This window comes from Hyla sarda, chromosome 6 (assembly GCF_029499605.1).
Source record: "Hyla sarda isolate aHylSar1 chromosome 6, aHylSar1.hap1, whole genome shotgun sequence".
Lineage (NCBI taxonomy): Eukaryota > Metazoa > Chordata > Amphibia > Anura > Hylidae > Hyla > Hyla sarda.
The window spans coordinates 21,821,695-21,840,125 of NC_079194.1; the positions used below are offsets into that span (position 1 = coordinate 21,821,695).

Here is an 18,431-nt window from a genome sequence, read left to right on the forward strand (position 1 = left end):
TTGTAACAAAAAGATATAAATGATGTTAAAGTATCTCTCACCACTGCTTCTGGCGGCTCGGTGGTTCTTTGTTGTATATCACAGCCTTGTACTTCTCTTGTGCCCCGATGGTGGGGGAGCACTGTGCAGTCTCCCGTCTCCCTTGGAACCCCGATGGCAGGGGGGTGCAGTTGATATTCCGTGCCGCTGGCTCCGATGGCAGGGGAGCGTGGAGCGGTGTTCAGGGCTGCAGACCGTGCTTGCTTCCCGGCTGTCTGTAGATGGAATAGTACTGACACTCCGGCAAGAGTGTCAGTCAGCACGAGAGCGTTAGGTCTGGCGGCAGTGGAGCGCTCAGGAGCGGTGGCCAGTCCGGGGATGGCGTCCCATGTGGAGACCCAAGCCGTGGGAAGTATTTGCTGGGAAGATGATCCAAGGTATGATTGCCGCCAGGCAGGGCGGAATGTGGCTGAATTAACTCTTCTATTGCCAAAGTCTGTAGGTTAGCGGACAGGACACTGGTACAGGATGTGTGAACAGTGCCAGATACCTAGACGCGTTTCGGGGTGCTGGGAATTATAGTCCTCCGACCCCCTTCCTCAGTAAAAATGTGTTTGTGCAAACAAACACATTTTGAGTCCTACCTTGCCCGGATCCGATGCCGTTCGCCCGTTATAGTTGGTTTTCAGTATATTCAAATTAGCTGCTAACTGGCACGAGCGGGGTTACTGCCTTCAACTGGCACTGTGACGTAAGCGCCGCCCGGCCCGCAGCACCCCTGGCTAATGAATATTCATATAATGTCTTACACTCTCTGTCCTGGACGATACTGCGCATGCGCGGGATTTCCTACTATACCCGGAAGCGGTCTTCAGCATTGCTTCATTTGTCCGGAGCAGCGCTGGAGTAAGGGTGCATGCGCAGTATCGTCCAGGACTCGGCCGAGATGAGACAGAGAGTGTAAGACAACGTATGAATATTCATTAGCCAGCGGTGCTGCGGGCCGGGCAGCGGTTACGTCACAGTGCCAGTTGAAGGCAGTAACACCGCCGATGCCAGTTAGCAGCTAATTTGAATATACCGAAAACCAGCTATAATGGGCGAACGGCACAGCGGATGCGGGCAAGGTAGGACTCAAAATGTTCAGCATCACTCGCACTATCCACAGGTACCCGTGGATCGTGCAGGACAAAACATATGACAGTTTTCCTTTAAGCAAGATCTCCATCCTGCTCCTTGTACCCACAAGGTCTGCTAAGTACCAAATTATTATGTACTATTATTTAATTTACATAATAATTCTGGCATATTTAGTTGAGTAAATCTTAGGAATTCATATTTTAGTATAAAAAAATATATGTATAATTTTCACCTGTGCTTGGGTTTTAAGCCAAAAATTTCATGGTCAACTCTGGAGTTGACTTTCCTTTCCAGAAGGTAGTTTACTAGAGATGGTGCATGAGCTGCAATGAATTCATGGAATCGGGAGAAAAGGACGATATCCAATGGGAATCCGTTATCAAAGACGCGATTCAGTAGCCACGCCCCTCTCCTGGTGCTGAGAAAAACCTGGGAGATGAAGAAGTAATAATAACATTTCACTATTATAATTTTACTTGTTCTTGATATTAGTCTTTTTCTAGTATTTAGACCAATCAGCCACACAATTAAAGGGGTGCTCCACCACCCCAGTGTCCGTAAAATGTTTTTCCGAATGCTGGGTGCGGCTGCTGGGGTCGTGATGTCACAGCCACTCTCATTGTGACGTTACACCATGTCCCCTCAATGCAAGTCTATGGGAAGGGGCGTGACATCACCCAGCGTTCGGAAAAAAATCTTCTGGACACTGGGGCAGTGGAGTACCCCTTTAATACCTAATATTGTGTCCCACAATAGCCCTGACCGGTGAAGGCCTTGACCTCACAAGACCTGTGAAGGTGTCCACACCCAGTCATCAGCTGTAGACTCAGGCCCTTTTTCACCGCATCGATGTGCCCATCTACCTCATAAATATTCATGGAACCGCTTTTCCCATGTGAGTGTGAGGTGGGCGGGCATATTTGTGTAGAGGGGATGTGGCAGAGATGCTGGTTTTGCCTGGTCCTGCCTCCATTGGGCAAAGCCGGCCATTTCCAGATTTGCAATGGCCGACTTTTCCCAATGGAGCCGAATGTGACCGGAGCTCATAGCTTTCACCCCTTCTCAGTACTAATTGTTGTTAGGGTTTATGATAAGGGTTAGGGGTTAGGATTAGGATTAGTGGTTAGGGTTAGGATTAGGGGCAAGGGTTAGGATTAGGATTAGTGGTTAGGATTAGGGGTAAGGGTTAGGATTAGAATTACAAGTTAGGGTTATGATTAGGGGTTAGAATTAGGGTTAGGGGTTAGGATTATAATTACAGGTTAGGGTTTTGATTAGGGGTTGGAATTTGGGTTAGGTGTTAGGGATTAGAGGTTAGGATTAGGGGTAAGGGTTAGGATTAGATTTACAGGTTAGGGTTGTGATTAGGGGTTGGAATTAGGGTTATGGGTTAGGATTAGGGGTAAGGATTGGTTGTAAGGGTTAGGATTAGGGTTTAGGATTAGGGATAAGGGTTAGGATTAGAATGACAGGTTAGGGTTATGATTAGGGGTTAGAATTAGGGTTAAGGATTAGGGGTAAGGGTTAGAATTAGGGGTTAGGGTTGGTTGTAAGGGTTAGGATTAGGGTTTAGGATTAGGGGTAAGGGTTAGGATTAGAATTACAGGTTAGGATTATGATTAGGGGTTAGAATTAGGGTTAAGCGTTAGGATTAGGGGTAAGGGTTAGGATTAGGGGTTAGGGGTTAGGATTAGGGGTAAGGGATTAGGGGTTGGGATTGGTTGTAAGGGTTAGGATTTGGGGTTAGGATTACGGTTAGGAATTAGAATTAGCGGTAAGAGCCGGCTGTAAAGCAGAAAAGTGTGCCCATGTGCCGAGGGTCACATTCCGCTACAGGGACCGGCTAATACACTCGATATCTCTGGAACCGTACTGCCCATCTGGATGAGTGATACCTCGCTGTAATCCTGTTTTCCCAGCGATATAACCCTGTGTATTGGGTTTAGTGCGAGTGAACCTGTTGTCAGTTTCCCTTTAACTATGACATAAATGACTGATAAATGAATCTAGATGGTCAAATAGTCATAGAAAGAGTCATAGACTTGTTGATCTTCGCTCAGGCGGCTTTTATGTGATCGCCTGATGATCATGGGATCTCCGCTCTAACATGATAACGTTGGTGAATCTAAAAAGTATAAATAAAGTTTACGTACTAGTGGTCACTGATCTCTTGTACCATGAGCGTTTCATTCGGCACACTATGACATTTGGACCTCAACAAAGTATTTCACCACCGACCCTGGCAGCATCTGGTGGTTGATTGAAATATTACCTGAGAATACAAATGAAGATGCATATGCACTCACCGCTCGGCACTTGTCACTGCGTTCCGAAGTCCGGGTCATGGGTAGCTGGATCTCAGTGTGGACGCATCATTGGTAGCGCTCAGAGGCAACGCCGGCAGTTTCGCACGTGAGTGCGTGCTTCTTCCGGCCTTCCTGGAAGGCCGGAAGAAGCACGCACTCACGTGCGAAACTGCCGGTGTTGCCTCTGAGCGCTACCAATGATGCGTCCACGCTGAGATCCAGCTACCCATGACCCGGACTTCGGAACGCAGTGACAAGTGCCGAGCGGCGAGTGCGTATGCATCTTTATTTGTATTATTTGTTGATACATCATCTGTAGTATATGCACCCCGCAGGAGTCACTATTCAAAATGACCACTGGAGCTAACTGCGTACTCCGTACAGGTGAATATTCTGTTTAGTGTGCCCTCCCCTTCTGTCCTTTGCACCAGTCTTAAAATATTAACCGTTTGCCTCCCCTACATGTTTCATGGCACCAGCAACTTCATCAGAGGTTTAGAGGTATATGTTACATCTAAAGTATTATCAATGTGGATATCATGTTGTATCCTGTATAAACGTAAAGAACCCTGGGGTAAAAATTGGGTAAATTAACTTCTATACCAAACCCTGAGTTTCACAGAGAGACTGACTCTCTCTGGGATCACAGGATATAAAACCCCTTATCTTTAAAGGGGTACTCCGGTGAAAACCTTTTTTCTTTTAAATCAACTGGTGGCAGAAAGTTAAACATATTTGTAAATTACTTCTATTAAAAAATCTTAATCCTTCCTGTACTTATTAGCTGCTGAATACTACAGAGGAAATTATTTTCTTTTTGGAATGCTCTCTGATGACATCACGAGCACAGTTCTCTCTGCTGACGTTATTATAATAATAATAATGCTTTATTTATTGTTGTCCTTAGTGGGATTTGAACCCAAGTCCCCAGCACTGCAAGCCAGCAGTGCTAACCACTGAGCCACCATGCTGCCCTTAGCATACAGCTGCTATGCATGGTTGCTAAAATGGACAGAGATGTCAGCAGAGAGCACTGTGTTCGTGATGTCATCAGTGTTCTAAAAAGAAAGGAATTTCCTCTGTAGCATTCAGCAGCTAATAAGTACTGGAAGGATTAAGATTTTTTAATAGAAGTAATTTACAAATATGTTTAAATTTCTGCCACCAGTTGATTTAAAAGAAAAAAGGTTTTCGCCGGAGTACCCCTTTAAACCTCCCTACTACTGTATAATGTAAAACATCACATTTATTGATCTGCATTAAAATTGGTTTCACAAATAGAAAAAAACCAAAGATCAAAACCCACAATATAACTTGCTCTCAGTAGAAAGACCTGATAAGAGGCATCTGCAGTACGCACTAAAAAATGGATTGGGATACTGATAATTAACTCCTTAACGACCAAAGGTGTATATTTACGTCCTTGGCCGGCTCCCGTGATATAACACGGGGTCACGCGGTGACCCCGTGTCTTATCGGGTTGGTCACGGCATGTAACTGAAGCCGGGGCGGCCCGTGCGTGCGCCATTAACCCTTTAGATGCGGCATTCAAAGTTGAACGCCATGTCTAAAACGAAAGTAAAAGCTTCCGGGCTGCTCAGTGGGACTGATCGTGACCACCGATATCACTGATCAATGCAAAGCTATGGCTTTGCAGTGATCAGTATAAAAGATCAGTGTGTGCAGTGTTATAGCCCCCTGTGTGGTATGTGGTATCGACGTGTGCGTAAATGTCCAAACTATAAAAATATATCATTAATTAAACCGCACGGTCAATGGCGTACGCGCAAAAAAATTCCAAAGTCCAAAAAAACATATTTTTGAATGAATGAATGAATAAAAAGCGATCAAAAAGTCCGATCAATACAAATATGGTACCGCTAAAAACTTCAGATCACGGCGCAAACAATGAGCCCTCATACCGCCCCATACACGGAAAAATAAAAAAGTTATAGGGGGTCAGAACATGACAATTTAAAACGTATTAATTTTCCTGCATGTAGTTATGATTTTTTCCAGAAGTGCGACAAAATCAAACCTATATAAGTAGGGTATCATTTTAATCGTTTGGAGCTACAGATTAAAGAGAAGTTATCATCTTTACGAAAAAATGTACTGCGTAGATACATAAGCCCCCAAAAGTTACAAAATGGCGTTTTTTCGTAAATTTTGTCGCACAATGATTTCTTTTTCTGTTTCACCGTAGATTTTTAGATAAAATGACTGATACCACTGCAAAAGTGCAAAAAATAAGCCATCATATGGATTTTTAGGTGCAAAATTGAAAGGGTTATGATTTTTTAAATGTGAGGAGGAAAAAACTAAAGTGACAAAAACAGAAAGACCCGTGGTCCTTAAGGGGTTAAAATATTTACCATTCACCCCCTTACATGTTTCGTGGCGTTAGCCAAGTCATCAGGGGTGTAGAGGTAAATGCTACATCTAAAGTATTATCAGTGTGGATGTCTTGCTGTATCCAATGTACATAATCATAACTGGTAGTGTTGAGTGGCATAGGCCATATTCGAATTTGCAATATTTCGCGAATATATGGACGAATATTCGTCATATATTTGCTAAATTCGCATATTCATGTTTTATTTTTTCGCATATGTGAAAATTCGCATGTGCGGAAATTTGCATATGCGAAAATAAGCACAGGCAAAATTTTGCATATGCGCAAATTAGCATATGCAAAAATTAGCATATGCGAAAATTTGTATACGCCAGTCTCACACAGCAGTATTAGAGCCTTCTTTACACCACACAAGCTGGAAGCAGAGAGGGGTGATCACTGTGATGTTTACTGTGAAAAAAAAAAAACGAATATTCGTCATTGCAAATATATAGTGCTATATTCGCGAATATGCGATATTTGCAAATAAAATTCGCATTGCGAATATTCGCGAGCAACACTAATAACTGGGGGATTCTATCGTAAGGCACTCATACAGTGGTCCCTCAACATACGATGGTAATTCGTTCCAAACGACCCATCGTTTGTCGAATCCATCGTATGTTGAGGGATTCGTGCAATGTAAAGTATGGGCATCTGTACTCACCTGTCCCCGCCGCTCCGGACCAGGTCCTAACCGCTCCCGATGCTGTCCAAGGGGCTCCCGATGCTGTCCTGCTGCTCCGGTGTCTTCTTCGGGATCCTCCGGTGTCTTCCGCATCTTCTCCGGTGTCCGGGCCTCGCTTTCTGGTGACGTTATTACGCTGCTGCGCCGGCACGGCGTGCGTAGTGACGTAATAACGATGCCGGAAAGCGAGGCCCGGACCGTGGAGAAGATGTAGAAGACGCCGGAGGATCCCGAAGTGGACCCGGAGCAGCGGGAATAGGTAGGCGAACCTGCCGGGGATGCTTAAACTGCTATCCGACAGTAGCTTAAGCATTTTGCGCTGTCGGATAGCAGTTAATGCGATGGCCCCGACATATAAAAGCATCATATGTTGATGCTGACATCGACATGCGATGGCCTCTGAGAGACAATCGTATGTCGATTTTATCATATGTCGGGGCCATCGCAGGTCGGGGGGTTACTGTATAGGGGCCATGCGGCTGCCAAGCCACTAGTTGGCGACTAGACCGCCATTGTATACAGAAGTAAAAGGACAAGCGTTCCATAGAGTAGTAACGTTTAAAATCCCATGGTGAGAAGGATATATAAATGAACTGCTCACCCTGGGTGGTTGTGTAGCCTCGTACACAACAATGGTAATAGCGTGTAATCGTGGGTCGTCTGCTGCCCTCCGGTAGGTGTATAGCATTGGAAGAATTGGCTTCAAGGGAACCCGGCTCAACGGCGCTCATCGACCACAACAGGTGTTTGGATAAAAGAGGATTTATTGACCAAGAAGCAACGCGTTTCGCTGCGCATGCGCAGCGAAACGCGTTGCATCTTGGTCAATAAATCCTCTCTTATCCATACACCGGTTGTGGTCGATCAGCGCCGTTGAGCCGGGTTCCCTTGAAGCCAATTCTTCCAATTGTATACACATGAAACTGGTTTGTCATTTAAAGGGGTATTCCAGGCAAAAACTTTTTTATATATATCAACTGGCTCCGGAAAGTTAAACAGATTTGTAAATTACTTCTATTAAAAAATCTTAATCCTTTCAGTACTTATGAGCTTCTGAAGTTAAGGTTGTTCTTTTCTGTCTAAATCCTCTCTGATGACACCTGTCTCGGGAAACGCCCAGTTTAGAAGAGGTTTGCTATGGGGATTTGCTTCTAAACTGGGCGTTTCCCGAGACAGGTGTCATCAGAGAGCACTTAGACAGAAAAGGACAACCTTAACTTCAGAAGCTCATAAGTTCTGAAAGGATTACATTTTTTTAATAGAAGTAATTTACAAATCTGTTTAACTTTCTGGAGCCAGTTGATATATAGAAAAAAAAAAAGTTTTTTCCTGGAATACCCCTTTAACCCTACATCTTTTCATTGTTACCTGCTTAGCCACAGCGCTGAGTTCCACAGCCAGATCCACTCCGGTGTTTCCAATTCCGACTACAAGAACTCTTTTGTTTTTAAAGTCTTGAGGTTCTTTGTAGTCACGACTATGAAAGTACTGGCCTTTAAAATTTTCAATTCCTGTAGATAGAAAAAGACACTGAAGAAAGGGGTGTCAGTCCTGGGTCAGCTGACTTCCAGTAAACTACACCATGACATCATCACCTACTGGATCCCCTACCCTCCCAGATCTGTATGCTGCTGCCATTTCTATGAGATCAGGGTATATAGAGTAGTAGTTATACACCTCCCCTGTGGTTGTGTTCATACACTGTATTTTTTGTTTTTGGCCTTTTCTGTTTTTGTTCTTATTTTCCCAACAACGTGGCAAACATGGTGATGTTTTACCGCAGTTATCCAAATCACGGTAAAAGCGTGTCATTTAAAAAAATGATTTTGGAAAATCGCAGCAAATACAGCTAATATGCAAAAAAAAAAAGTGTCATAAATGTAGTAAGAATTAATATGTGAACATAGCCTAAAGACTTTAAAGGGGTATTCCAGGAAATAACGTATATAAATTATATATATATATATATATCTCAACTGGCTCCAGAAAGTTACACAGATTTGGAAATTACTTCTATTAAAAAATCTTAATCCTTTCAATAATTATCAGCTGCTGAAGTTGAGTTGTTGTTTTCTGTCTGGCAACAGTTCTCTCTGCTGACATCTCTGCTTGTCTCGGGAACTGCACAGAGTAGAAGAGGTTTGCTATGGGGATTTGCTTCTAAACTGGGCGGTTCCCAAGACAGGTGTCATCAGAGAGCGCTTAGACAGAGAAGAACAACTCAACTTCAGCAGCTCATAAGTACTGAAAAGATTAAGATTTTTTAATAGAAGTAATTTACAAATTTGTTTAACTTTCTGGAGCCGGTTGATATATATATATATATATATATATATATATATATATATATATATATATATATATATATATAATTTTCTGCATAACCCCTTTAAATCTTCCTAAAACACCTCAATTATGATTATAGATCAAAACATTTTCAAAATGAGAATAAGAAAATGCATCAAAACTGCACATACAGTAGCCTGATAATAACCCACTAACGAGTCTAATCAGTTCACCTGGGTGACCTCTAGCACTAGCAGCTTAATTAGATGACCAGACGAAGTGATCAAACACTACACTCAAAGTCCAAAAATTAATTAAAAAACTTCTTCAGTGATAAAATTGCAAACCAATATGGAGCCGATCTCATGTCTGCCTCATCAGACAAAACAGGTAAGCACAAAGCATACACAAGAACCTCTCTAAAAAATAGCCAATGCTGCACTATATAAGCAAAATATAATTTCCCGGAGGGTTTCTTTATGTTTTTTGCACATAGACTGTATCTTTATTTGACAAAAAATAACAATAAATATTTAGGGTCATTTTATAATGGTCAGATTTGCTGCGGTTAATTCTACAGAGAATCCCACCTATCATCTGCAGGGAAATCCACCCAAAAATTCATTCCAAATCATGCTTGGTTTGGATTTTTTGGCAGATTTTCTAGTTTTAGGGTGCGTTCACATGCTATTTGTTTTTGCGGGTTTTCCGCTGCGTATTTGAAAGTGGGCGGGCTCTTCTCGGCTGTCCGTTGCAGATTTTCCGCGGCAGAATTTACGCTGCGGAAAATCCGCCGCAGTCCCTACTGACTTCAATGGGGCTTGCGGCGGATTTCTTACTTAAAAAGTTGTATTGAATTTTTGACTCATCTGCTCTATGACATAATGCTGGTAAACAGGGCTGCATTTTAATGGTTTTGCGCCGGTGAAAAACATTTTTTTTTTTTTTTAAATCAACTGGTGCCAGAAGGTTAAACAGATTTGTAAATTACTTCTATTGAAACATTTTAGTCCTTCCAGTACTTATCAGCTGTTGCATGCTCCACGGGAAGTTGTATTTCTTTTTTAATTTATTTCCAGTCTTACCACAGTGCTCTCTGCTGACACCTCTGTCCACGTCAGGAACCGTCCAGAGTAGGAGCAAATCCCCATTGCAAACCTCTCCTGCTCTGGACAGTTCCTGACATGGACAGAGTTGTCAGCAGAGAGCACTGTGGACAGACTGAAAAGAACTACACAACTACAGCATACAGCAGCTGATAAGCACTGGAAGGATTAAGATTTTTAAATAGAAGTAATTTACAAATCTGTTTAACTTTCTGACACCAGTTGATATATAAAAAATAGTTTTCCACCGGAGTACCCCTTTAAGGACACAGCCAATTTCTTTTTTTTTACCTTTTATTTTTCTCTCCTTACCTTCTACAATGTACAACACAACCAAAAAAAATAATGTTATTTGAGGTGAAATTGAAAAGAAAACTTTTGCAACATTTGGAGTTTTTTATTTTTATTTTACACAGTGCATTTTATGGTAAAAAAAAATAAAATAAAAGACATGATCCCCATGGTTACATGCTTTACTATTATTGTACTACTTAAAAAAAGAAAGAAAAAATCTAACATTTTAAACAAAATAAGTATCGTATATACTCGAGTATAAGCCTAGTTTTTCAGCACGATTTTTCGTGCTGAAAACGCCCCCCTCGGCTTATACTCGAGTGAACAAAAAAAACGTTTTTGGCTTTAGCTGTGAGGGGATGGTCCCGGCCGTCCATCTCCACCTGTCAATCCCTTCTCAGTGGTCTTCAACCTGCGGACCTCCAGATGTTGCAAAACTACAACTCCCAGCATGCCCGGACAGCCATCGGCTGTCCGGGCATGCTGGGAGTTGTAGCTTTGAAACATCTGGAGGTCCGCAGGTTGAAGACCACTGAGAAGGGATTGACAGGCTGTGATGATGGAGTGTTAATGACAGGGGTCTGGATGATGATGGGGGTCTGAATGATGACAAGGGGGAGATGATGTATTTCCCACCCTAGGCTTATAGTCGAGTCAATAACTTTTTTTCCTGGGTTTTTGGGGTGAAATTAGGGGCCTCGGCTTATACTCGAGTATATACGGTATGTTAAAAATTGCTAAATTTTTTCCCTTATAACTTTATTATTTGTCTGTATAGGCAGCTGTATAAGGGCTTGTTTTTTTTGCACCATGATCTGTAGTTTGTATGGGCACCAATTTTGCATATATGTGACTTTTTGATCTCTTTTATCATTAACATTTAAATTTGACAGTTCCAACAATTACACATGTCGTGATACAATTTCATAAATTTTTTTTACTTTTTTTTTTTGTAAAATAATTAAAGGTGTCATTTAGATTTTTATTGGGGGCTTTTATTGTGCTCATTCACATTTAAAAAAAAAACTTTTGTTTACTATTTATTTTACATTTTTAAGTCCTTAGGGGACTATTTATAGCAATCTTTTGATTGCTATTACGGTTCGGTGCATATGTATAGCCTCCATCAGTGATCCTGGCGATCTACCTGTATAGTCTGCCTCTGTGGGCATAGTATACAAGAAGATCTCCGAGAGGCACGGCGCAGGTAAACAGAGCTACGGCCTCATTTTTCACTTATCGGACCCCTGCGATCATGCTGTGGGTGGTCTGAGTGAATACATTGCAACTGCTTTAGATGCCGTGATCATTATTGATCACAGCAGCTGAATGGTAAATGGCAGGCATCAGCATGATCCCTGATAGCAGCCAGGACCTGCCGGCTATAAAGCGAGTGCAGCTCCTGCACTCGCTTCAAAATCAGAATGCCCTTTTGGACGTAAATGTACATCCTGGTGCATTAAAGTGGTACTCCGCCCCTAGACATCTTATCTCCTATCCAAAGGATAGGGGATACGATGTCTGATTGCGGGGGTCCCGCCGCTGGGGACCCCCACGATCTCCCTGCTGCATCTGTCATTCGTTTAAAGTGTCGGGTGCAGCTCCGGAGGCTCGTGACATTACAGCCATGCCCCGCTTGTGATGTGACGGCTACGCCCCCTCAATGCAAGTCTATGGGAGGGGGCGTGGCGTGGAGGGGGAGTGACGAGCGTGATGTCATGAGGGGGCGGGGTTATGACGTTACGAACTCCCGGCACAGGCTCCAGCGATTGGAACAAACTGTTCCGAACGCTGGAGCCGGTGCCGGGAGTTCGTAACGTCATAACCCCGCCCCTAATGACATCACGCTCGTCACTCCCCCTCCACGCCACGCCCCCTCCCATAGACTTGCATTGAGGGGGCGTAGCCGTCACATCAAAAGCGGGGCATGGCTGTAATGTCACGAGCCTCCGGAGCTGCACCCGACCAGACCGCAATACAATATACCGGGTTGACAATTTTTAGTACCTGGGAAGGATTTGAGCGATAGGTTTGGAGCAGTGTGATGACCGACACACACCAGAACGGCATCAAACACTTGTGTCTCCTGTTTTCCTTCATGTTCTGTGGTCACGTCCCACTGACCAGTAGTTGCGAAATCTGGATGCTTCCTTACACTGATAACGGAAGTCTAAAACAAACAAAAAAAAAACTAAAAACATTAGTCCAGGTCAATGTTCCCTGAAGCGTAGGGATTGGCAATTAAAACAATCTATAACAATATTAATAATAAACATAATAATAATAATAATAATAATAACCAGAAAAGAACATTTATAAATATATTGTGCAAAATTGCCACAAAAACTAAGATGGCCGCCTGACCATGTGACCTATGACTTTTATGTTACATAAGATTAGGCACAGCTCAGGGTTCCACCAATAATACTAATAAAATAATAATAATAAAATAATAATAATGATAATACTAATTAAATAATAGGTGTTTTTTTTAAACTATTTCTCCCATTACTATCTTCCGTCACAAAATAACGTCCGTTATTAATAACGGGCTATAACGGGTTAAAACGGCTATTAGACAAATCCCATAGACTATAATGGGATTTTCTAACGGCCGTATAGGATTTCGTAACTGCTGTTTTACTGCCGATTTTCCGACAGAACTGCAAAAACGGAGTAATTGTGTAGTGAGAAAGGGGCCTATGCGGCAATACATTTGTACTGCAGCACAGTATGACCCGATCATCTGCACACTCTACAGCCTCTGGCTGGATCTCACAGGCATCCATAGCAGGAAGACTTAGGAGGTCATGATCTGACCCCCGCTGCCATAGCAACGAATGGCGACCCGCGATCATATTGTGGTGCCACCGTTGGTGAACAGGGGGAGAGCGCTCCCCCTGTCAACACCATAGATGCCCTGATAAGGATTGATCACGGCATCTATGGGATTAATGCTGCTAGAAGCGGCGCGATCGCGGCTCCGGCAGCTGCGGTGGGACTCCGGCTGTGATTGACAGCCGGGTCCCACCACCGATCTCCGGCACTGCCCGCAGCAGGGGCAGAGATCACTAGGACGTATGCATATGTCCTATAGCGGGAAGGGGTTCATATTGTTTGTCAATATTAAGACAAAGGTGGGAATTTATCATCATTGTCTGTGTAAATCAGGAAGTGGGGGATGGAATAACACTTATCAGTGATCACTCCTGTCCTATCAGACTGCAGGATAAAAAAACATAGAGGAGAAGATTATATACAGGGGTCAAGTCCTGGGGAAAAAAAAGTGTGGGAACTCAAGGGCGGGTCCCGCAGGACTCCTACCAATGGAAACTGTGTTCCTGCTGTGGAAAAAAGTGCAGAAACTCAGTTCCCACATGTTCCTGCCGGACTTGAGCCCTGGTTACATAGCAGCCTGCAGTGATTGGATGAAGAGACCTAGCACAGCACAGCAGACTCAGGGAGACAGGTGAGTCATACAGAGTGAGGACACACCCCCTCCAGAGCACAGGATGACAAACCAAGTGAGCAACAGAAAGAAGGTATTTGAGAGAGAAATATAGGTGCTAGACAGAGGTGCCTAAAGCTGCTGCAAGACTACAACTCCCAGAAGGTCGGACAGCCTGTGGCTGTCTAGGCATGCTGGGAGTTGTAGTTTTGCAACAGAAGGAGGCCCCCTGGTTGGGAAACACCATGTTAGGCTATTATTTAGAGCAAATGATACTGATTATTACCCTGAACTTGATATATTTCCGGAGCTGAAACTCTTTGATATATTGGTGGAAATAGTCCAGTACTTTGGAGTTGTGCATGTAGTTGGGGTACTCCTCGGGGATCGGGTAGTCGCTGTAGCACATCATTTCCTTCGATGTGTTAATGATCACCGAATAGTAAATGCTGGCTCGGCTCTCTTCAGGGTCTTTCTACATAAAAAAATTAAATAATAATAATCTTTGGTCAGATATGCAGATCAGACACGTAACAACTAAAGATGCTTATACGGATTCAATAAAAATTTTGATATGTGTCTCTACGACGGTGTTTCCCAACCAGTGTGCCTCCAGCTGTTGCAAAACTACAACTCCCAGCATGCCTGGACAGCCTTTGGTTGTCCAGGCATGCTGGGAGTTGTGGTTTTGCAACAGCTGGAGGCACCCTGGTTGGGAAACACTGATCTACGACATAGCAAAATTATAATTTTTTCCTGACAGGTTCGCTTAAAGGGGTACTCTGGTGGAAAACTTTTTTTTTATTTTATTTTTTTTAATCAACTGGTGCCAGAAATTTAAACAGATTTGTAAATTACGTCTATTAAAAAAATCTTAATCCTTCCAGTACTTATTATCTGCTAAATACTACCGAGGAAATTATTATCTTTTTGGAACACAGAGCTCTCTGCTGACACCTCTGTCCCTTTTAAAGGGGTACTCCCGGTGAAAAACTTTTTTTTTTTTAATCAACTGGTGCCAGAAAGTTAAACAGATTTGGAAATTACTTCTATTAAAAAATCTTAATCCTTCCTGTACTTATTAGCTGCTGAATACTACAGTGGAAATTATTTTCCGTTTGAAACACAGTGCTCTCTGCTGACATCTCTGTCCATTTTAGGAACTGCCAGCGTAAAAGGAAATCCCCATAGCAAACATATACTGTTCTGGACAGTACCTAAAATGGACAGAGATGTCAGCAGAGAGCACTGTGTTTCAAAAAGAAAAGAATTTCCGCTGTAGTATTCAGCAGCTAATAAGTAAAGGAAGAATTAAGATTTTTTAATAGAAGTAATTTACAAATCTGTTTAACTTTCTGGCACCAGTTGATTATTATATTATTTTTTTTAAGTTTTTCACCGGAGTACCCCTTTAAGAACTGTCCAGAGTTGGAGAAAATCCCCATAGAAAACATATGCTGTTCTGGACAGTTCCTAAAATGGACAGAGGTGTCAGCAGAGAGCACTGAGCTCGTGATGTCAGCAGAGAGCTCTGTGTTCCAAAAAGAAAAGATTTTCCTCTGTAGTATTCAGCAGCTAATAAGTACTGGAAGGATTAAGATTTTTTAATAGAAATAATTTAAAAATCTGTTTAACTTTCTGGCACCAGTTGATAAAAAAAACAAACAGTTTTCCACTGGAGTACCCCTTAAACACTCATAGTCTTTACACTATATTGCTAATCTCTTAGATAAATATTAGAGAAGAAAAGGGCGTGTGCGCGTCAAATCGTGTGAACTATAGGAAACAGACCAGATCCCAAACATGGGCGAGGTATGATTACTTAATACATGTTTACAAATGGCCAGGAATAATCCTGATAAAGTAAAATACTGTTAGATTAATGTTATAAAACTTTATGTTCCGTGGTGTAAAAGAAAACTGCAACAGTTAAATCCCCGATGACAATCCTTTAATATGTACAGAGGGTGTATATATACCTACAATTGGTGTATATGGGTGTATATAATACCTATGTTTGGTGTATATGGGTATATATAATACCTACAATTGGTGTATATGGGTGTATATAATACCTACGTTTGGTGTATATGGGTGTATATAATACCTACATTTGGTGTATATGGGTATATATAATACCTACAATTGGTGTATATGGGTATATATATTACCTACGTTTGGTGTATATATGTATTTATAATACCTACAATTGGTGTATATGGGTGTATATAATACCTACAATTGGTGTATATAATACCTACGCTTGGTGTGTATGGGTGTATATAATACCTACGTTTGGTGTATACGGGTATATATATATATATATATATATATATATATATAATACCAACGTTTGGTGTATATGGATGTATATAATACCTACGTTTGGTGTATATGGGTGTATATAATACCTACGTTTGGTGTATATGGATGTATATAATACCTACGTTTGGTGTATATGGGTGTATATAATACCTACAATTGGTGTATATGGGTGTATATAATACCTACGTTTGGTGTGTATGGGTGTATATACGGTAATACCTATGTTTGGTGTATATGGGTATATATATAATACCTCCGTTTGGTGTATATGGGTGTATATAATACCTACATTTGGTGTATATGGGTGTATATAATATCTACAATTGGTGTATATGAGTGTATATAATACCTACATTTGGTGTATATGGGTATATATATTACCTACATTTGGTGTATATGGGTATATATAATACCTACATTTGGTGTATATGGGTATATATAATACCTACATTTGGTGTATATGGGTATATATAATACCTACATTTGGTGTATATGGGTATATATAATACCTACATTTGGTGTATATGGGTGTATATAATACCTACAATTGGTGTATATGGGTGTATATAATACCTACGTTTGGTGTATATGGGTGTATATAATACCTACGTTTGGTGTATATTAGTATATATATAATACCTACGTTTGGTGTATATGGGTGTATATAATACCTACGTTTGGTGTATATGGGTGTATATAATACCTACGTTTGACAAAGGCAACACTGAATTGGTACACTCACTGCTGGGTCAGGTTTGTAAGGGTTAATCCAGAATGGAGGCCTATATATATTATTAGCTCTGGTGGCCTCACTCAAACTAATATACTGTATATAATCCTAATGTGGACTATAACATTCCACAAGTATTGTCAGTCCGAGGGCAACAACCCCAAAACACCTGTATACAGACATTTCCTGGGTGAGATTGTGGCTTGGCTATTAATCCCCGGTCATGTTCTAAGGCCGTTAAGTCAAGCATTCATTTTTGCTACCTTAACCAGAGAGCGATCTCTCTATTCCTATTGTTTTCTGAAATCTAGAAACAACAATATTCAGATATATGGAAGGTATTTTCAGTGGCAGGAATTTCTACAGCTAATCTGTCATGTGATGTGAATATACGCAGGAAAGGAAGATGTTACAATGGCACCTGCTTAGGCTTCTAGTGCTGCGCTCTGGCCTTAGTGACCGCACCCTCCTGAGAGGGTCTTTATTGGCTTCAGTCTGCTATTGCCAATTGCTTTTGATATGTAGGAAAATAACGCTGCACACGATTTGCATTTAACAGACTTGTATTTTAGTAGTGTTAACCATCAGGTCATATGTTAGATCATCGTACAAAAAGTCAATTCCCCCAAGTGCTCACTGTGCTGCGCGATTGTCCATTCGATCTCCGGATCTTATTTCACCCCTTCCACGGGCATTCCGGAGTCCATGGTATTGACCTTCCTCTCACGAAGGAGAAACCGCAAATGAGCGCCGGACACTTCCGACGTTTCGGAGGCCACACCGTGGCCTCCGAAACGTCGGAAGTGTCCGGCGCTCATTTGCGGTTTCACCTTCGCGAGAGGAAGGTCAATGAATTTGGATTAAGCTTCCATTTCCTAAGTCGCACGGAACACCCCAAGTATATATACACGGTACTATCTTCTATTATATGGACTATCGCTTTTGGTTACAGCTCATACCTGTGTCTCTAGCTTTTTGTCTGCTTTTCCCTTATATGTTTTTCTGGCCTCCAGTCTGTTTATTGACTATTCTTTTGCCTGTCATTATGTGCCTTGTTGTCTGTCGGGCTTGACCCTTGTTTGAATATGACTTCCCTTTTGCTTATTGTTTTGGTACTGCGCTACTCTCTGGTTTTGACTCAACTTTGTTTGTCTGTTTGCTGTATTGTGCTCCCTGTTTTTTTGCTGTGGATAACCCATTGTGTCCTGACCTGATCCCTGGCCTCTGTACTGTGTTTTGTTTGTTGTTTTGACTTGCGGCGCCCCTGCACTTCAGTCCAGATAATGATTTCGTTTTCACTTTACTGGAGTCTGATCGCTTTTCTCATTCCCCACACACTATCCCCTTCTCCTCTGCCCTTTTTCTATCCCCCTTCTTTTTTTCCATTTTTTTTCCTTCTAATTTCCCTCCCCTCCCCCCACTGTTGCAATCCACCCACTTCCACCTCCTTTTTATGCCCACACCTCACCCTCATCACTCACAGATATCCCCAGGTGAACACCTTAGGACTGCACTTTTTCTTCCTTTCGTATTTATTGTCTTTTTTTTGTTCTGATTTTGCCAAAAAAAAAAGGGTCCATAATATTTTTCCTTATTTTCTTTAACTCTTTTCTCTCTCTATTATTGATTGTGGAAAGAAAATATTAGGAGTGAAAATTGGAGATTAATAATGATGTGTTTGTTTGTTTAAGAATTCTGCCTTTTTGAAATATTACTCAAAAAAAGGAAAAATGT

General features: G+C 41.8%; 1 protein-coding gene across 5 annotated transcripts in view; it reads right to left on the reverse strand.

Moving 5' to 3' along the window:
- Positions 1 to 18,431, reverse strand: part of LOC130275391 (flavin-containing monooxygenase 5-like) — a 54,636-nt gene that overhangs the window by 11,266 nt on the left and 24,939 nt on the right. For all 5 annotated transcript variants that reach the window (XM_056523289.1, XM_056523287.1, XM_056523286.1 and 2 more), the window contains 4 exons: positions 13,929 to 14,117; positions 12,202 to 12,364; positions 7,877 to 8,019; positions 1,352 to 1,548 (listed from right to left, as the gene is read on the reverse strand). In XM_056523289.1, the coding sequence (XP_056379264.1) occupies positions 1,352 to 1,548; positions 7,877 to 8,019; positions 12,202 to 12,364; positions 13,929 to 14,054 (629 nt within the window). In that variant the 5' untranslated portion in view covers positions 14,055 to 14,117. The remainder of the gene's footprint in view (positions 1 to 1,351; positions 1,549 to 7,876; positions 8,020 to 12,201; positions 12,365 to 13,928; positions 14,118 to 18,431) is intronic.